At 38.2% G+C, this 21,604-nt stretch overlaps 2 protein-coding genes and 1 non-coding gene across 5 annotated transcripts in view; 1 reads left to right on the forward strand and 2 right to left on the reverse strand.

The window, feature by feature from the left end:
• Positions 1 to 175: 175 nt before the first annotated feature.
• LOC109033786 (uncharacterized) lies at positions 176 to 11,408 on the reverse strand. Its single transcript, XM_019046567.2, has 8 exons — positions 11,136 to 11,408; positions 9,538 to 9,760; positions 8,185 to 8,362; positions 7,366 to 7,520; positions 5,895 to 6,001; positions 4,291 to 4,462; positions 3,433 to 3,605; positions 176 to 2,276 (listed from the first exon to the last, which is right to left on the reverse strand). Exons 1-8 carry the CDS (start codon positions 11,192 to 11,194, stop codon positions 2,135 to 2,137), a joined length of 1,209 nt encoding a protein of 402 aa, XP_018902112.1. The 5' UTR covers positions 11,195 to 11,408; the 3' UTR covers positions 176 to 2,134.
• A 3,414-nt stretch (positions 11,409 to 14,822) lies between these two features.
• LOC109035133 (uncharacterized) overlaps positions 14,823 to 21,604 on the reverse strand; it is a 291,482-nt gene continuing 284,700 nt past the window's right edge. For 2 of the 3 annotated variants that reach the window (XM_072303117.1, XM_072303118.1), the window contains exon 6: positions 14,823 to 17,311. In XM_072303117.1, the coding sequence (XP_072159218.1) occupies positions 17,119 to 17,311 (193 nt within the window). In that variant the 3' untranslated portion in view covers positions 14,823 to 17,118. The remainder of the gene's footprint in view (positions 17,312 to 21,604) is intronic. The other variant, XM_019048639.2, reaches the window with a different exon arrangement.
• Positions 19,928 to 20,046, forward strand: LOC140225332 (5S ribosomal RNA). The gene has a single exon (XR_011900458.1). It is a non-coding gene; the product is annotated as a 5S ribosomal RNA (ribosomal RNA).

A 21,604-nucleotide genomic window follows, 5' to 3' on the forward strand; every position in this document is an offset into this window, starting at 1 on the left:
TTATCCCTTATAAATGTCCAGAGAAATAGGGACATTAGCATTGAAAAATGTAAAATATTCAGAAAAGGGTATAATATTTCCTGCTGTGGCTTTGAACACACAGTTCACTATTCAATTGCTGTTCAACGACACTGCTAGATTAAAAGGTGAGATTTAAAAGGCAAAAATGCTCCAGTTAAACATATGAAAGAATAATTTATTTAAATTTACAGTTCAGTATTGAAAACACCACTACAAAGACGGGTAATTAAAACCAAGTACACCGATGTTACAATAGAGCTGTTGCACGCAAGAGATACAACCGAGCAAATCAATCGAAAGTGATAAACTCTCTACAGGTAAAATCGCACGAAAATCGTTTTGGACACATCATAAAAGTGCGCAATCCACTCCTTAGCGTACAATTTGTGACAGGCTGTAACAGGTTTTTCCAAATTTACCGCGTCTGCGGGTAATTACTTTAGCACAGCGAGAGACGCAAGCAGACCTGACTTAAATAAACGAATGATCTCTTGAACTGTTGAAAACTTTCCTTGCATAGAATTTCGATTGATTTAAAACCTTTGTTTGAAAAACATAAAAAGAAGGAAACAAAATCTTGAAAACTATTAAAATCTTCCACTAGAAAAAGTATTTGAAATTGTTTGTTTGACCAAATTAAGTTTACTCACTCCTTAAACTGTGCAGACCTAAACTGGACTGCGAAAATCTGCCTGTAGACCCAGGCAACTTAGAGAGCGAGTTACAAGCTGTTCAGATTATGCGCTGAGGAGTGGATTTTTTACTTTTTAGAAGTGATTTTCGTCTGAATTTACTTGTATAGAGCCTATTCACTTGGCGTGCAACACACGCATTAAACAAGTTATTGTATTACTTCATACTTTATTGTAGTTCTGGTTGAATTGAAAATATAAAATGTGAAGGGATATTATGCTCTGCTCTTACAGATGCAGTTGACTAATTTAGAATATTTTGAACTAATTAATACTTTAGTGCAATATTGGTGCTACCCTACCTTTTAATCAGAACAAACAAGATATCAAGTAAATTTTCCTCACCAGCCAATCATTCTGACAGAATGATTTGCTTTTATGACTTGATTTCCCATGGGTGAGAATTCTGTGATAATAGTAAAAGCAAAACAATTTTTTGAGGGGTTGGCCAGCTAGACAAGGTATGAGTTGAAGCATCTTGTAACATGTTACATTTTCAAAATTTTTAGAGTACAACGAACCACACGGCGGAAAGCCTAAAAATCAACTCCTGAACAAGATATAGGTGTTTACAATTGACATTACTTAAATGTCAAAAATACAAATGAGGTCATTTGTATGAAATTTAACTTCCATTTAATCTGTGTTCTAAATACTTGTTAATACGTCGTTCAAAAGTTGGTTCCTGAACTTCCTGTTGTGTGGATTGTTTTCTGCGTAAGATTTTGAAGAGGAAACATGTGACGTTCTCTCCTGGTTCAAACCTTGTCTAGTCCCTCATTGCCATTTGCTGGAGCAATGGATTGCAAACAAATTTTCTTGGTCCTCACTTCTGAATTTTACATCATTGGGGATACCTGATTCAATGATTGATAAAAATAACGCACAATGTAATGCTTCGAGTGCAATGTCAGTGCACTTCATGCAATTGAATTATTTACCAAAAAAAAAGAAAAAGAAAAAAAAGGAGGAATAGAAAAACAAGGAACTTCCTGACAAGGGTTTTGAGAAAGAGTATCAAAATTATGATACATTTTTCCAACACTACTCACATTGGCTTGAAGGAATTATGAATATTCTTAAAATCTAAAAAAAAAACGAACTGAAGTAAATTTCAAAACCTTATGGCCCTTTTTTATGATTAATTAACTGGAGGGGGAACATAATCGGCATAAGCAAGATGATAAAATTCTTACAGCCAAAGCAGCCCACCCAGATGACTTGCGCCACAGTAAAAAATGAGAAATCCCCCCAAAACGCTCCAATAACAAAGTTTATAAAAGTTACTGCTGGAATCTGGTTGTCAAAATGAAATTTTTTGTCATCACATACTAAGTTCAGAATGAGTCAAGGAAATTTGAGGGTCAGTTAAAGGTAAAATTTTCACCTCAAGACAGAAGCAAAAGTGATATTTACACTATTCAAAAGTTGTGCCTTTTGAAAACTGGTTCCTTCGGGCAGAGTGCTTGATATCCGAACAAGGCATCTCGAACGGCGTCAAGATCAGGTCGAACAGAAGCTTTGATTCCACCGGCTTGCAGCAATTTCTGCTGACGGCCATTGCTGGAAAAACAATGAAAAGAGCGATTGGAGTGAAAGACATATTTAGATCGGATATCCAATTTGGGTTGAATTTTGAAGTTGAGGTACATATTTTTCGATAAAAATAGGTGTATTATGACTAAGGTCATACTTAGAAAACAGAGCACGGCTTGATATTGAAACTTGAGACTCCTCTTTGTTGAGTTTCTGAATAATTTACTGAGCTCCACCTCTTAAGCAGCTATCACATATACAGTACGATTGTACAATCAATGGCATTCGCTGCCCATGCGCACACTGTCAACTGTACATTCAGGGACTGTACGTAAGATCGCTGCTTCATGGGAAATCCAGGGTCTCGTAATATATAATTATAAGAGTGACTCCTAAACCCTAAATAAGAGTAACTTTTTTCAAGTAGACACATTCTTAGTAACATTCTTCAAGTAGAGATCAAAATGGGAAATTCCCTGCGCGTTAGTTTACCTGAAAAAACCTTGATACAGAAACCAATCAGGTTGATACTTGTTTTTAATTTCCAAATTTCCTGTGTTTACCCTGTCTTACCCTGCAGTGTTTGCAGAGGATAGCTCGCTATTGAAATGCATATGTTGTATGGGTTTAACTCAACCATTCTGCTGAGACTATGGTCCCTGACAACTTAAAAAAGCTGCCTTTTGCTTGTAAAAATGTTGTCCAACTTTACTACCACACAATGCTATTCTACAAAAAATTGGGATTACCGAATTTCGCTGAACTGGATACACTTTTCAAAAGTATACTTCACAGTCACTTCATGAAAATTTTTGACTGCTTTGTGTAATCAGATAAATAGTAATTCTTTGACGTGAAAACAACTGTCATGAAACATTTTTGATCAAGTTATTTATCTAAGAAATTAGCATTTGCTATTGGCTGTGGCTGGCAATTTAAAATTGAAACAAAAATACATGCAGCTTTTGGTTTTAAACTCTTTTTCTGAGTGACTCTTTTCACAGACCCCTTTTGAGTAAAATTCTTGTTCTTTTAACTTCCAGAATTAACGTCAAATTCCCTGAGTTTTCCCTCCAAATTGAATTCCCTCAATTTTCCCTGTTTTCCTGGTTATAGAAACCCTGCGAATGTCACAGATAAATAATTTAAAATAATCTTAAGAGAAAGCTTTTAGAATTGATACCTTGTTTTCAAAGGATTGACGATCATGCACTTCATTGGAAGTCCATCTAGAAGGCGGTTGTGGTAAACTTCGACTGCTTTAGCAGCTTGATCGTGCCTTTTGTAAACTACCTCAGCGGTTCCTGCTCTGACAACTCGCCAGGCTATAAGTTCTCCGACGTCTTCAAATAACTCCTAAAAACAAAATGTTATCAAGTGTGAGAATTGATTTTCACAATTAGAATAGAGACGAAACACAGTTGAATTGTGGTAATTTTCATTGCACAATTGTGTTGCACGTGAAATTTTGAAGAGAGAACATATATGAGAATGCTTAAGCTCATTTCTTGTCTAGTGATCCATTAGCTCTATTATGTTTTGATTTAAGTCAAGAAAATTAAGCTTACAATAGTTCAGTAATTTTTCAGGTAGTAACTAGGAGAACCTGTATGGCAAGAGTATGGACAGATCATTTCATGGAGGGCTTAGCGCCCAATTGGACTGCCACACTTCCAACACAGAGAATGTCACAACTAATCTTCAGATTCCAATATCAAACCAAGATGATTGTTCAATAATGAGCTTTTTTCAGCAAAAATGAGTGAATTCATGCAAAAACTAAAGCAAATCCATGCTTTACAAACGGCGTGTCGAAACAATTGTAATGATTAATCATTCTACATAATTTGAATGTATAGATTGGCTGTCTATCAGGGCCCTGACTTTTTTCGCAGAGGCACCGGTGAAGGCCTGATGGATTTGCGGAGTTTCACACCTTTGCATACTCGCGCTACACAGGTACTCCAATAATAAACTACAGCTTGATGCTGAATGACAAAAATATTCTGGACTAGGATAGAAACATTTCAGAGGTACTTACTTTGATGTCAACGGATGTCACGCTAGGATGTAGATTAGAAACAATAATACGATAACCATCTTCTTCAGAGGGTGAAGGCAGGAGCTGTGGGCGCTGGTATGAACTTGGTCTGTCTAACCGCGCATGAATACTAGAGATTCGAAGATTCTCTGCTTCTTGGTCCATCCTTAGTCTACAAATTTTAAAATAAATTAATCGAAGCAAACTTGGAAAAATTTAATCAAATGATGGGGACAAACACCCATTGACCAAAGTTGAGCTTCCATCAAATAAAAAAAAATAAGACGAAAAAGTCAGCACATTCAGTGTTATAATTTGTAAAACTAACCAGGATAAAATCTCTGAATAAGTACATCACTGTAAGCAGTTGGTGCATCACACTATACCCTTAACATAAGACCCAGCTGCAGGCCAATTATTGAAAGTTTAAAGCAGCCCTATAAAACATTAAATTGCGATATATTTCATGGTTTAGACAGGGTTATGTCTTGTCGTATAGGACTGACACAGTTTCAATAATCGGGACGCAAGAGGGGAAGCAGAGCGTTGCAGAAGGCAAAGGAATGCCCCCTGCGCGGTGTGCTTGCTTACCTGGCATGTTAGATGCTCCTTCAAAATGCTGCAGCTACTCTATGGCAACGCAGATTGCACAATATCGTTTACCTCTGTTCATAGTTCAACTCCGTCAGTCTGTCTAGCCTAACTCAGTTGTGAGGAAAGGCACTTAAAAATAGATAACTTTTCAGGAATTTAAGAGCTGCAAATTTTGTTTGGTTAATTGTAAATCACTAGAACTGGGGAAAGAAAGGGATGGAAAAAAGAGGTTAGAGGTAGAGGTTATAAGGGTGGTGTGAGACTTTTGGATCACCCTGTACAGCAAAGCATGATGATGAAAATGCGCCAGGCAAAATTCCAGTCACTGCGACCTTATTTTGGTCACTGAAAACGGTCACCTGGTAAAGAGAGTTTTAAAATTATTATATTCTATCTCAAATAGGAAGGTACTTGGTTACTTCTCGCTTGATTTACACACACACAAAATTGAGGAAGCAGTTAGTGAGCCACTAGTGATTTGATGCGTCAAGATCAAAGACATTGAATCACGTAGACCGGGCGTTCGGCTCGGTTTAGTACTGGCGGAGCGAGGCAAGTCTCTCGGAGTCCCATGATGGGCGGGCGGGGAAGGGGAGAGAGCGTGTGTCCCAAGCTCTCGAAGAGGCAATGGAGAATTCATCCCCGCGCTTGGTTTTGCACAAATATCTCGTTTTGAGTCCATTTTTAGACAAAATTCCTAGGAAGAAGAATTATAGAACACATAATTTTACACCCGATTAGCATTGTTTCATTTTTCCAAACTAATTATTAACCGAGGGAAAAAGCCTCACAATCAGACGAAAATTCACTGGAGCCGCTACTGCGCATGCGCAGATGTGCGCAACTGGGACACACGAACTCATCGATGCGGGTTGGTGCCCACCACTCATCGCATGCGAATTTTTCAAAGTTGTCTCGCCTTCCGTAACACAGGATGCACGGTCTACGTGATTCAATGTCTTTGGTCAAGATAAAGATCCGAAAAGCACGAGAAGAGTTTCACTTTTTACCTAGTTCCGTACGGATCAGATCTTTGGGTAACTGGGGATACCTCCTGATAACCTCGCGGCCAAGATGACATTTCACTTCTCCGAGTTATAATGGCTGGAATTTGTTTCTGGAAACAAGATCAAACGATAGGTTAGAAATACTTTTTAGCCTATTCTATATCAAGTGAGCCACTAAAATTAGGACTGAAATCCACAGATAGTGGAAAAATCTTCAAATTAATATGCTTTGAGTGGTCCACTTTACACTGCACATATCATCACTCCTCTGTCTTGGCGAGTATCTCAATTTCCAAATGAGCTCTGTTCTCAGCGTAACTCAATACTTTACGGGGCTCATGTGAAAATAGAGATATACCCTTATGTCAGAAAAGCACCAATATGATAGTCTTAGCTAGTGAGAAGCCAGCCTTACTTAGCACCTCAGAAGTGACACGTTGTTATCTGCTAAATTTCAATTCTTATTTTATCATTCATCTCACTTGACCCTGATCAGTCAAACAGATAGTTTTGTAAAGAAGATTAAATGAAAAAAATGAAAACATTAATCACTACAGTAATAATAGTTCAGAAAACACAAAAAAGCCAGGGGTACACCATTTTCTCGACTGCGCAGTCGCGATCAAGGAGGGGAAGTGCCCAAAAAATTGTGAGGGCTGATATTTTATTTGTTAGATGGTTTTCAAATTTTCTTGTGTTTTATTTTTGCTGTTTTTTTATAAATTTGTTTTTCTTGATATTTAACATTTACATTTGTATTGCTATTGGGGCGCTTTCTAAACATTCAATACAATTTTGACCGGCGCATTGTGTTGACCTTTTTCGCAAAGAGCTAGTGCACTGCAGAAAATTGCGGAGGCCTTGGTGCTGTCTGCATCCCTGCGAAAATCCTTTACTGGCAGAGACCGTGGGTTATAGCAAAGGTCCTTTTCATTAGGTTGTTTTACAACCCAACAAGATAGTTGGAGCTCTCTCATTTAAATCACTTTTGTTACCAATCTGAAAGTTTTGAACAAATTCAACTTTTTTGTATCATCGATCCAGGGTTGCCATACTTTCTTCATCTTCAAATTTCATAACTTTCCCCTGATTACTTTTTCATTTTCCTGACTCCAAAATTTTTGGATTCCCTGACAATCGAATAAAACTTGCACTCTGATTTTTTTCCGTTAAATTACTCTCACTTCTACAAAACGTTAACACATTAAATTCCCTCACTTTTAGAGTGAATCCCCTGACTTCTCCCGGTTGTCACAAATTCCTTGATTTTCCCTGTTTTCCAAACCACTGGCAACCCTATCGATCCAACAAGTTTGACATGAAGAGACAACTCATTTCTCAACTGATTTGCCTTCGTGATAGTTGATCTGAGCTGCCACTTCACTTACTAAACCGAAGTTAAATAATGGGTGATTCACCTCTGAAAGACCCGATGAAGGAAAGGAAAAGGACAAAAAGAGAAAAAAAAACTTACTATCTCTTCATTAGGGGACCGGTAAATGATGGAGGAGGCAGGTTCTGCCCAGCTACTTTGTCGTGATGGTTCAGACAAGGAGTATCCGTAATCTAGATTCCGATTATCTACGGTCCTGCGCACTGGTCCAGCATACGAGGGCATGTGTCCATAATCTGAAAAAAGGAGTGGTGAGGGTTTACTCTGGGGTATTTGAGAATGTTGAATTCTTCGAGATAGATTCTTTGCTGATGGAGCTTGCTAGGAGTTATCCCGCAAAAATGGGCTTCCTGGTAGACCTATGGTCCAAACTTCAAAACTTGGATTTCATTAAGAGATTTAGGTGTTATGGTGGTCCAAGTTATGGTCAGAAGAGAGCATGCAGGGGAACAGGGGTCGAGAATTATGATTTTTAATTTGTTCTTTTTTTTTTCGCTATGATGACCGGCTAAATCTATCACTCGAAAGTTGCAACTCTCTCAGCCTACCAAAAATACAGGCCTCTTCAGAATGTCTACTAAAATAGACTGGCCAAAATTCAGTACTTTTACGGTACTTTTTTAGTATATTCCCAAGAATTTCAGTACCTCCTCATCAGAAAAATTCAGTACTTATTCAGTGCCTCCAATTGACGAAATTCGACAAATTTCAAAAATTTGAATTTCTCGCTCAAATTGCGACAAAAATGAAAAAAAATTCCAGACCTTCTTGCAAACTTTCTACACTTTTTTAGTACATCCTGACTGCCCTTTAAAAAAAAAAAAACAGTGCTATTTCCAGACTTGTAGACGCCCTGCCTGTTGCTTATCATGGGTTCCCCATTAACAGAAAATGACATACCTTCCTCTACTAATCTAGGTTCTGGCTTGTACACTGGCTGTCTCATTCTGAGTATCTGTGATGGCCTAGCAGTTGGCTGCATTGCTTTGGTCAGCTGCGCCACAGGTTTCTTGGTTGTGAGCCGAAGCCTCCCATCAGCACTCCGTTGAATGTTGATTCTTCCTGATCCTGTGGTGGTCTGAGATTAAAAATAAAGAATAATCATTGAGGGAACCAAAATATTAGCATAGTAATAAGAATGCTCTTAATTTTGTACGGGTTTACGGCGTTCGGGTAAAAACACAGCACAGGTTTGACAAAATAGGTAGTTTTGTTTTGAAGAGTAGATTGAGGCCTTAAGTGCAACTTGAGGGGTTGAAATCATGATTTTTGATAGCCACTAGGTAAACGCCTTGTGGAATGTCAAAAATATGAAAACTCGGATTGCTGGAAATATTCGGCCAAATGGAATTTCTACACATTTAGAGACATGTATCAGCGTTCGCTTTTTACTCGGAGAACTCATCAACTAAATTTCTAAATTAATCCTACAATTTTCCTCATCTTTGAAGAATATTCAATAACAATGCTAAGCAGGACATTTGACTTGTTTCCCATCAAAAAGATAAAATTAGGATAGAGATATTGAGACATCGCACTTGAAATCAAAGTATTCTTAGTTTTGCCATCAGAATATATACCTATATAGAATAAACCTATTATATGCAAGATACTATAATACTATAATAAATTTGAGCCCTGGTAAAAAATGGTAGATATTCAATTTTTTTGGCTTCAATGACAAAAGGCAGGATTTCAATATTTAAATAAAAAAGAATTTAGAGCACAAATATTTCCAGTTTATCAACACTCAGTAATGATGAATGGTTTAACATTAATTATTGAAGAGTTGATGATATATAATTTAAAGTTTACAATGATAAAGCAAATTACACAGCGGGTAACAAGACTAATTTTCATAAATATTACCAAAACGTTTCGGCTGAAAACTCAGCTATCCTCAGTTGGATAAGAAGTAAAAAAAAAAAAAAAAAAATTTGTAAAAATCTAAAACGTAGTACTTGGCTGTACCTTTCAAAGCGAGAACAATTAAAAAGTTATCGCTTTGAAAAGTACAGCCAAGTACTATGCTTTAGATTTTTACAATTTTTTTTTTTACTTTTTACCCAACTGAGGATGGCTGAGTTTTCAGCCGAAACGTTTTGGTAATATTTATGAAAATTAGCCTTGTAACTCGATGTGTAATTTGTTTTATCATTGTATATCTTGTCACAGGCTGCGGAGCATCTATCATATCTCAATTTATAGTTCACTAAGTTGTTTCAAAGAGTAGTAGACATTTCAAGGACTAACCTTTTGGCCCATTTTCTGTTCTCGAAGTCTTTCGATTTTCTGCCTGGCGTCTCCTTTCATCTTGTTAATTTCTACAAGTTTGTCGCGAGCATCTTGGTACTTCTGCCTTTGATTTTTCACTATTTTCAGTCTTGCATCGCTAATTTTTCCATTTTTTGCCAATGCAGGTTTTCCTGCTGGTTTTCTGTTTCCAACTTTTGGAGCTCCTTTCCGGACAGGTTGCCTGAAGAAAGAACACGAAAATGTTAGAATGGCTTAAGCAATGGATTAGTGAGAGAATTAGTTTCCCCAGAGATATGAAGCGTAGTCTCTGTAAGAGGTGTTGTTAGATAAGTTGGCGTTTGTTTACTTTCGGTTTGAAAGCGACGAAGACGAATTTACGCCCCTGCCTGAAGTGGCGTTTGCTACTATCCACCTTAAAAACATCTGTCTCATGATCATATCGTAAAAAAAAATACTTATCAATTATGATCCATGAATTTTATGTGGTTGTGTTTTCTGTGTGGCTAAAAATGAGTGTGACAAAGTTTGAAGGTATTAAAAAATCTATCTAAGCTTAGGAGGTTCTTATTGTGTTCTTGCTTCTACCGGAGTTAGATGTTTTTATGTGGACAGTGGTGACGCGAAAATGCCTGCAAACTGAAAATAAACATTGACCAACTTATCTGACGACATCTCTACACATGGACACTGACAGTGTTTCACTCCAAGTTTGTTATTGAAGTAAACTGTCTAGACATGGAATCACACCGAGCCGAATGGTTGGTGTTTTTGAGCAATGTATAAATTGCCGGGTAACTTGCAAATTTATGAATGAAAGGCCAAAAATCAATGTATAATGTAGATCATAGAGATTTTAGTGTGTGACTAATCTGATGCACACTGTTAAGATTGGAAAAGATTTGGAAATTCAGAAGAATGCACCATCGGCAATCAGCTAAATAATTTTTTTATATAGACAAGGAAAATCTAGCATGTCAAGTTATGTGATCCAATTAGAATAAATTAGAGGTGGTTTCAGGTAAGTTGAGACTTGTTTACATTCCCCTTGCAAGCGATCTCAATACAATCGTCCAACAGCGATCGAGGATTGACCGCAGCCTGTGAGCGTAGTCAACCCTCAATCCCTGAAGACACTTTAAGTGCCGGGTTGCGGAAGAGCAATAAATACATCAATTGATTTGCATTGGTAGCATGCAAAGAGGTTACCCGTGTTGATGTTTGAATCCAATTTGATATAATGGAGAATCCCTACGATGACATCGCCACTAGTGGCATCAATTGAACAACTGAATTGCAGTCACTTGCAAACGGAGTGTAAACAAGTGCCAACTTAGCTAACGACATCTCTATAGGAAACATTTAAATCCGTATCTGAATTAATGACTTGATTGAGTTAACCAAGCATTCAGTGAATTGAAAATTAAGTTGTATCTCCAACATGGAGTACCACAGGGTCCACTCCTTGGACATGTGCGAGGGCCAAACAACCATCTCATCGAGTGACAAAATGGTAATAACGCAGAGTTTCACTAGTATAATTAAGATTTCCTGATAATGAATATTGATTGAACAAATAGAAAAATAAAAACACAAACCCTTTTTTCTTGATAAACGGCTTTTTCTTCTTGATAATATCATCCAGACTCATGTCCATTTTGAGAGGTGGGTAAAACTTTCTGATGACGAAACTGCACAGCAAGGTTTACAGGAAAATTTGTGGATAATTGCAGTCCATATCTAAAGGAAGCACAACGGGGGGATAACTATTCCACAGGAAATATATCGTCCCGAAAAATATTCGGAAAAAAAGTCAGGAAACGTCTGTTTACAAAAGCTAGCGTAAGAACTTGGCCTAAGCGGTGATTGATGTGTTTCGCGGATGGTTGCGCCGAGCAGCGTTGACCTATGTATGGCGCGGTTTTCAAATTGACGGGCCTGTCCTGTGTAAGGCGCGGTTATTTGGGACAAGTGGACCGGGTTTAGCAGAAAGGAACCAATCCACATCAGCTATTGCCATATTTAACTGCAATTTAATTGTTTACGAGAGACCGTTTGTGCGGATTCCTTTGAAAATCATAAATAATCTGCTATTTTTCATAAAATTATTCGGAGGCAGGGCCAGATTTAGGGGGTGGCCACATGGGCCGCGGCCCATGGCGGCAAATATAGGGGGCGGCAAATCTTACAATTTTTTTTTAATGTGGGTTTTAAAAAATTGGATTCAGAAAAAAAAAGCAAAAGAGAAAAGGGGACAAAATCTCTCATTTCCTGAGGGTATAGTAAATTCTAATTTTGTCGTATTTCAGTGATTCAAGAGACAGCACCTTTAATTAGTCGAGTTAAGGGAGAAACCAAACACGCTATTACGCCTGGAACGGCGCAGCGCAGAGAGCAATGATGACGAGGACTTGAGATGAAAAGGAGAAGCCCTCGGCGCGGGAGCGGCGGTCGGCATGTAACACATATTAGCGCCTACAAGACTGCATAAATACTTCACGCATTGCGCCAAACACAGTGCGCTCAGCAGCGGTCGGCGCGGTCAGCGCGTTGCGGCGGCGGAAGTTAACCATCAATGGCATATCGCTACGAATTCGCAACAACATATTTTCGAGGTTTTTAAATATTAAGTCTTTCCCCTGTGCCATGATTTTGCAAAATTTCATTAGTTTTTTCATTTTTTGAAAAATTGATTCCCTTAACTTTAAAATTTTGAAAAAAAACATTGACACTCTATTTTTTTTTATGCAAGCTAAAAAATAGATCAGTGTCCCCTAGAATCTGAGATCCAAAATTAATTCATGCCGTAGAGGGTTCAAATTATTAAACCGAATTTATATTTGTTCTTTCATAATTTTTCGTTCATTTCTTAAAAATATAAGGCCTTGTCCACACAGAAATAGGTTTACGGAACTTAGGTAACTTTCGCGCAAAGGTCCGTGAACTTTTGCTAGTAGTGTTGACACGGCTTTCGCAAAAGAAATTTGTCCAACACGAGTAAACTCATCTTATGCACCCCTCCGCTTCCGTCATGTTCACTTGATGGTTTTTACTGATGTTTCAAAACGAATGAGAAGGGGGCGGCAAAATACAGGCGGCCCATGGGCGGCAAGTAGGTAAATCCAGCCCTGTTCGGAGGGTCATTTTTTTTTACTTCAAAACGTGATTTGAGCCACCGTTGATCCATATAGGAACCTGAGAATTCGTAAAAAAATTGGCCAGCTCTAATGTGTTACTAAATCCGCAAGACGTCGTTATTCAGTATAGGGATTTTTCCAGCTATTCAGTATTCAGTAGACTCGTAATCGATATCTCTTCAGTCAGAGTATACCTTTGAATCGGTGTCCAGCATGACATATTTACTTAATCCAATATTTTAAAAAAAAACAGGGACCTAAAGATGAATTTTTGCAGGAATATTACAATGTCCACTTATGAAAGTACTATATTGACTTGAATGAAACAGTAAAGAATACTTCTCGTCTTATCTCGGAAAAATCACGGCAAAGTTTTAAGTGTTCACCGATGGTTTACCCCCATGAAATAGGCATTGAAAAACTTGCAACGTCGCAAATTGACGTATGAGTGTTTTTACCGCACCGACGGTGGTGACAAAGTGTGTAAATCGAGATCTTCTGTCATCAAGTCGAGGTGATAAAGGTGAAGGCGCTCTGAGCAACTATTCCGCCTCGGAAGTATTGCACAGTGTCAAACGAAATTGAAGGCGCACTAATGTACGCAAATGGACTGGTATATGTAGTTTACCACTATACAGAGCCCTATACATCCTACGATATGCGGCTTCTCGGCACCTATAAGAGGGTAATTTTACACAAGAAACTCGAATTTCTGGAGACATTTTCAAAATTTCAAAATTCACGATGGCGGGAGTGATGGCCTGAAATGCCGTACTGGTACCTTCCAAATCATCCGAACTGAGTATCGAGATCTCTATTCTATTTCTGTTCAGTTTTAAAAAAAATGAACTCTCGATTAATTTAAAGACCGAAATGCCCACGCTCCTCAGTTTTTTGTTGTTGAAACTGATTGTTTATTTATTCATGTATTTACTTTTTTTATTCCTTTTTTTGTTATTTTCTCGTTTCATCATTTGGAAGAATATTATCAAAGTTAAAAATCTCTACATTATATCCGCAAAAGCGCAAAATCGAGATAGTAATAACGCTGATCGTCAGTTTGTTTGGATTGGCGCTTTTTATCAACTTTTAAGGGCCCACTTATTTCGAGGGCTGTATATTCCGGATCCGCATTGTTCGTCCGAACTTTCCTACTCGTATATTTCTTTTTCCTGTGCAACGAAAGCATACAAATAATTGACTTGAATGAGACAGTATAAAAATTTTTCATCACATCACGGCGTATTTTTAGGTGTTCATATCACTTTATCAGTTTAAAGTAGGCAGCGAAAATCTTGCAACGTCGCAAATTGAGGAATAAATGTTTTTTACCTCACCGCCGCGCCGGTGATGAGAAAATGTTTACCAGCACACTCGTAAGCGTGTAATCTCAGCGGAAATCGTGACTCATGATCTTCCTCCCCCAAGTCGAGGCGATACTCTTGCAGGCGCTCTGAGCAACTATTCCGTCTCGGAAGTATTGCACAGTATCAAGCGAAATTGAAGGCGCACTAACGTATGTAAATTGACAGGTACCGTTTACCACTAGATCCTACGATGCGCGGCTCCTGTTCGATGGGTTTTTCTGAAACTCGGTACCGGAGGGCGTTTTTTAACGGGGAACTTGAATTTCAACTCGCACATTTAAAATTCCAAAATCTATCACTATTATTCCAGTATACCAGAAATATTGAAAAAATCATATTAAAATATTGCGAACTTTTTTCAAAATATTTTCTCGCGGAGTAATGAAAGGAAAAAATTTGAAATATAGGGGGTCAGCCCCCTTACCGCTTCGCAGTCTAACACTTAGAGGCGCTTTGCTCCTCAGACGTTGTGCGCTGCTCATGATTTTATGGCATAGGGTATGATAATAAGGAAACTAACGATGCCAACTTACGAAACATGTTCAGTTGTTCTGGACAAGAAATGCATTGGCGAGAATATACGGAGGTCTTGATAATGTTACTCATTCACAGTCTTATTTTGAAATGATTTCGAAGAATTGTGGAAAAAAATATTTATAATAAAACATTCTAAAATAGGTACTTTCTTAAACAAGTTAAAATAATTTTGGCATATTTTCCGATTTATAAGGATTTCTTTTCTTTTTTTTCTCTCTCTTTTCTTTTTTTTCTCTCTGTTTCTTTTTTTGATTCTCAAATTCAAAGACTCAGAGTTGCACCTTTTAGTACTGAGAAGACGGGAAAGATGAATTAAAAAGATAGGATCATTTAACGTCAAATCAATTTATTTATGATTGAGAGGACACAATTATAACTTAAAATGACACATAGCCATCGATGAAAACATAATAACTATTGATTTCATGCTCTACATGAATGTAACTGGCAACTTCTGACTCGAAAATTAATATATTTTACATAAAATTTCATAGCATTCAAGTATGTAGAGTGAGGAAAAGCTATATTGACTCATAATTTCAAATTCCCTGAAAAAATTAAAGCTTCATAAAAAAGTAGGTTTCGCCTGAAAGATGAATTTCTGAAAAATTATTTTAAAAAAACCCGTTAAGTTTAAGGGTACAAATATATTCATATTGCTTTTCATAAAAAATTCACCTGTGAACCCTACTGCCGTGCTAAGGAAAAACGCCATGAGAGCACTCAGCTATATTGCCACATTTTGAGTCATTAAATACGCATTTTCAAGGAGCCTCGGGGAGTTATTTCTCTCAATTTTTTTAGAAAGTTAAATTTGCAATTTAATCTACAATATCTGAAAATTTTAGAGGAAAATATTCATAAAATTCCTTGAAAATTAATGTTAAATGAGGGGAAATTTGACAACAGCCGAATGTTTATACGACGTTTTTCCTTAGCATGGCAGTCTAGCGGTGCAAAACACCAAGAAGGTGAGTGTTGGGAATGAAAATTAATTGATTCTACAAAAGGATTGAGAAATTCAAAGGATCAGAGCAAGAGGGGCTATCTCACTCCAATATCTGCCGCGTTATCTCTTTAACCATTGAGGAGGGGCATACTCCGTGTTGAAAGGTCCCAGGAAGTTTCGCCAAATCCTAGAGAAAATTTACAACAAAAAAAAAAAATTAAAATGAAATTCGCAGCAGTTCTATCGGAAATAAAATACACTTTTAAGTAAAACCTTGCAATGTTACAATGCAATCAAGCAGCCCATCTAGCTCTGGCCTGAAATAATGCTCAGACTCTTAAGCTTAGAGCAGTCAAACTCTGCACCCCCCCCCCCCCTCCCCGAAAAGGTCATAGTTCCACCAATAGCCAGGCATACTTGGATTAAATTTTGCAATAAGGAACCACTATATTTCTGACCCATTTTAGAAACAACATACATGCAATTGGTTTCCCTATACTTATACGTGCTTTTATGGGACAGCCAGAGATAGTGGTTCCTTATTGCAAAATGTATTCCACTTCAACGACCGCGTATAAACACTCATCTTATAAATATACAACTGCAGGTACTTAGCCCCGCAAATAAAAAAAATCAGTACTACATGCCACATCTAGGTACTGGTATTTACAAGGAATAATTATGTACAGAAAGTCACATCACATAACTATTTAACATTGCACATGCCACTATGATTCTGGAAATTAATAACTAAGAACTTATGTTGACAAATATACATATGAAAACAAACGCTGACGAAAGTTGATTATACACGCTAAAATGCCAATGATGTCTCAAGGAAGTTTCAATCCTGTCAGCAATAAGTAACAGATAATTAAAAAAAAATAAATACATAAATAAATAAATAAAATAACAAAATATCCAAAACTTATTTTAATTTAATTTTAATATTTTCGCTTTTCTGTTGCCTGGTTGACAAAGGGATTGAAACCACCCTGAGAAGTCCCATGGGTCTTGATGTGTGGTTTTTGCTTTAGGTAATTGTGTTGGTACCAATTCTCTTTATTTATCTTTTTTCTAAAATGTTCGCGGGTTTTATTTGTGTGTTATTCTTACACACGACAAAATAACACTTTCAGGTGAATACTTTTGACAGAGGTAATTAATTTTTGCTGAATGGAAGTGAGTGTGTTTGGTATGCAGGTGACACACAGAGATGCTCAGAAGAAAGCACAATGCAAAAAAATCGATTGGATTAAAAAAATTGAATCATCACGTTTTCTGTACGACACTCATTGGCGGGATGCCTACATTTTTTCTCAAACCATTAACAGTTTTAACTATCCAATAAATTCTCTTTAATTTCAGGGAAAAAAGGGGAAAAAATCATTTTTGCATTTTTCCGATTTTGATCAATTAGCTGAACATGATACAAAACTAACACGTTTTCATATACATATATTTCAATAGATACCAGGTATCTAGCAATAAAATATATACAATCACTCTCTTTGGGCGAATTTATTAACAAAATAAATACAATAAATTAATAAAATTAATATTTCGTAAGGAAGAACGTCTTTTTGGCTTTTCAGAATACGGAGTTATTTCGGACGATGGCTTGGTTCACGTACTCGACACGACTGCATTTTCCCCACCAGGTTCGCTTGACGCAAACCTTTTCTTTTTTCAGCACGAAACACCTCTTTTGGACGACATTGAAAAACAGCTGACCGACCAGACTCGAAATACCCGTGTCAGCCATCTTCAAGCATGATCTGAACCTGAAACAGAAAAAAAAATGAGGATGATTATTTAGTGTTTAGAGAAGAATACCAACAGCTTGCAGCATTGGTTGGTAACATGTAACAAAAACATGCAACTTTTTACAGGGAAGGGGGGGGGGGCAGTAGGAGGGAATTTCATCAAGGAGGGTCTCATGGGCACAGAGAGACACCCCACCGGGGGAATCTAAAGGACTCCATCAGCTTCAAAGGTGGTTTTCGAGGAACCTCCTCAACTCCAAAAAGAGTCCGGGAAATTTTGGGGGGGGGGGGGGGACACTCAAGTCTTCTCGAGTAATTTTTTGGGTAATTTCGCAACTGCATAAGGTTTGATTACCCTACCTACTCTGTCGTGCTAAGAACACCGTATGAACCTTTAGGCGTTGCCAAATTTCCTTCGGTAAATCACGAATTTCCGGGAAAATTTGTAATATTTTTTTCCAATTTTTCAGATAATTTTGTTCGCGATTTTACCTAAAGTTCTTGAAAATTTATTGGAAAAAAATTCATGACTTTCCTTAAAAAGAAACATTCCAACGAGGAAAATTTGGCAACTCTCGGATGTTTATACGACGTTTTTCCTTAGCACGGCAGTGCTATGCGTAGCTTCTATTTGCGGTCCGGTGTTCTGCCGTGCTTAGGAAAAACGCCGCATGAGCACTCAAAGTTGTCAAATTTTCTCTCCGAAAATATTCATGTTGAAGAAAGTTATGAATATGATTCCTTGAAATATTCTTACACTCGAGATAAAATTACGAACAAAATTCTCTGGAAAAAACGGATGAAAAATATTTACAAGTATTCACGAAAAATTGTGAATTATCATAGAGATTGGACAACGTTTGAAGGCTCATACGTTGTTCTTCCTTAACGCGACAGTATTGTTCAGCCCTTCAGGAGGGAGGGGGATGGAGGGGGCAAGTGGGTCTGTACGTAGCCAAGGTGCGATAAAATCGAGGGGTGAGTCCCATAATTTACCGAGATGATAATGTTATTTAGGTTGTAAAAGAAATCAAACCGAGTTGAAGTAATAGGGCACGATAAATATCGATCTGTCGTTAACCGCTCTATATGTCCGGAACGTGCCAATTTTTTATCTTTTGCCTTTTCTTTTCATTTCTCCGGCTACCTCAGAGTTGCCAGATTCGCAGAATATCCAAAAGACTCAATGTAAAAAAGGCTGATTTTATAGCGCTTTATCAGTCTGGCAACAATGGCGCCCCCTACTATCCGTGCCCCACTCAAGTGGGCTTGTAACTTTCCGTCCCTCACAACCCTTTCGAGCGTTGGTGATATCTTGGAATTTGGCAACAATGAATTTCGTCCATATGAATGTTGTAGGTATGCAAAAAAACTGGCATTCATTACTGAAACCTGTGTTTCGTCTGGAGTCGGTTGTTTGTAGTAAATTGAAGAGTCGAAGAATAAAAACTTCAAAAATCCACATTGCTTTTGATACCTCAATGATAAGTGTATGCTTTCTTGCCTGCCTTCGTTTTTGAAGGAGATTTGTCCGCTCGAAGAATGTTTGCACACACAATGTATGCTTTTTTGCCTGCCTCCCTTTTCGAAGGAGATTTGTCCGCTTGAAGAATGTTCGTGCTTCGCACTCAGTGTATGCTTTTTTGCCTGCCTCCGTTTTCGAAGGAGATTTGTCCGTTCAAACAATGCTGGCACTTCTCTCACACAGTGTGTGCTGTGTGGTGCTGGTATGAAATTATTATCAAAGCCTCACGACGAAGCATAGAGAATGCGAAATTCTCGTTGAATTAAGGCTTTGATTGATGGGGGATAAGGAAGCAAGGAGAACATATTTTGAAAAACAACATATAAGCCCTGGATAGACGATCAAATTCCCCAACCAATTCCGATCAAAGTACATCAAAGTGTCGGGAGTGTCGGGAGTTAAACACATTAATTTGCTTCATTTTAAAATGAAAACTTGGCAGAAATGTTTCCTGTGGCAGGAAACGATGAATGGTGGCACTCCATTCTGATCTTACTTTGAACAAATAAGTGCGGCCCGTCAAAATTTGATGGTAAATGGTGACCATCAGTCATCAGCGTGTCTACTTTGATCGGAATTGGTTCGGAATTTGATCGTCTATCCAGGGCCTTAAGTTACCGGGTTTATAAAAACTTCTCATTTTTGACGGAAAATAGCTCTCAAATCAATCGTAACACCTTCTCATCACCTAAACTAAACTATTTATGGGTAAACCAGATGCGCTGAGTCCGTTTATGACCATGAGCACTACAGAAAATTTTCAATCCCTCCAAATTAAGAGGATTTTCCAAAAGCACTGAAAAAAAAACCACGAAAAATATGGTTTTTTTTTAGAGATGTTTTAAGGTCCGTAGGAAATCCTGCAAATCGTTCAAATTTATAGAATGACACTTTCGGAAACTATCATTTCAGAAAAACGCATTCGATGCTTCCTGTTTATTTTGCATGTAGCACGATTTGAGCCCTACGCGTCAAGCGATTTCTAAAAGAAGTGTTTTTCACTCCAACCTACGACCACCTCCCCCCCTCCTCCTCAACAATCATATGGGCATGACGAGAAAGGGGGTATAATGATGGGCTCATCTGCGGTTCCAGCAGCGGTGGCTTTCGCCAACGGCCATACCACGTTGAAAGCACCGGTTCTCGTCCGATCACCGAAGTTAAGCAACGTCGGGCGTAGTTAGTACTTAGATGGGAGACCGCTTGGGAACACTGCGTGCTGTTGGCATCCCTTTTGGCTCAAGACGTTCCTGTCGCGAGGCTATTAATTTGTATTCATATTTTTATTTTGCAGTTAAACACTTCTTTTGAAAATCGATAGACTGGTAGGGCTCAAAACGTGCTCAAAACGTTTCTATCACGAAGCGATTGATATGTTTTACATATTTTTTCCTCTTCTACTCTTTTTTTCATAGGGTAACCCGATAAGGATTGAATACGCAGTGACACAAACAAGAATAACAAAAATGTCTCCGGAACGAGACAAGCCGACCCTTACGAATTTTGAGGCGCTGATTCCGAATATAACCTCGCGCCGTTTCAGTCCATCACCCTCCAATTTTCGGGAAAATTGGCTTTTTTGGTGTTTTTGCGACTGTTACCCCCTGCTGAATGTAAGGGAATTTTTTCTCAGGTACAAGAAAGGATTAGTTCGATGTATTTTGAGCCGCCGAGTTCGAAAATTACCTTTATTTTTCTTATCGCCTCTCAGTTATCCAGAGAAGCGACTTATCCCAGGAACATGAGCAAATATGACATATTTTCGTCATCCATGCAATTAATTTTTATAAATTTTCCTAGGCCCGTGGTAGAGTGATTCTCATGAATTTTAATTTCCCAGACTGAAAGTGTATTAAAAATACAGTTTAAAAGGAGTGTACCCGATGTGTGATCACGTCCGAATTTACTTACTTGCCGCCTGTATTTTGCCGCCCCCTTCTCATTCGTTTTGAAACATCAATAAAAACCATCAAGTGAACGTGTCGGAGGGGAAGGGTTGCATAAGACGCGTTTACTCGTGTTGGATACATTTTTTGCGAAAGCCCTGTCAACACTACTAGCAAAACTTCACGGAACGCGGCGCGAAAGTTAAGTTCCGTAAACCTATCTCTGTAGGAACAAGGCCTTCCATTTATATGAAATGAACGAAAAAATTAAGAAAGAACATGTGTTTTAATAAGTTTAACTTGCGCCGCCGCGCCGCGTTGACCGCACTGTGTTGGGCGCAATGCGTGTAGTATTCATGGAGTCTTGTAGGCGCCTTGCGTTTCACGCCGCCCGCTGCTGACTGCAGCGACCGCACTTGTCTTTGGCGCAATGCGAGAAGTTTTCAGGCAGTCTCGAAGGCGCTTATATGTGCTACATGCCGACCGCCGCGCCGAGGGTTTCTCCTTTTCATCTCAAGTTCTCGTCATCATTGCTCTCTGCGCCGCGCCGTTCCAGGCCAAATTTCGTGTTCGGTCTCTCTCTTAGTCTTAACTCGACAAATTAAAGGTGCTGTCTATTATATCACAGAAAAACGACAAAATTAGAGATATATTCTCGGGAAGTGGGAGATTTTGTCGTCTTTTCTCGTTTGTATTTTTTTTTTTTTTTTTTTGATACCGATTCTTCTTATAGCTACATTTAAAGAAATTGCAAAATTAGCCGCCATGGGACGCGCCCATGTGGCCACCCCCTAAATTCGGCCCTATGTGTGATGCCTTCATCGACCATCGTTTACTTTGAACTGTCTAATCCGAGTATAATCTTGAATTTTCACGGAGACCTAGCTTTTTTTGTATTTT

This window comes from Bemisia tabaci, chromosome 8, assembly GCF_918797505.1.
Source record: "Bemisia tabaci chromosome 8, PGI_BMITA_v3".
NCBI lineage: Eukaryota > Metazoa > Arthropoda > Insecta > Hemiptera > Aleyrodidae > Bemisia > Bemisia tabaci.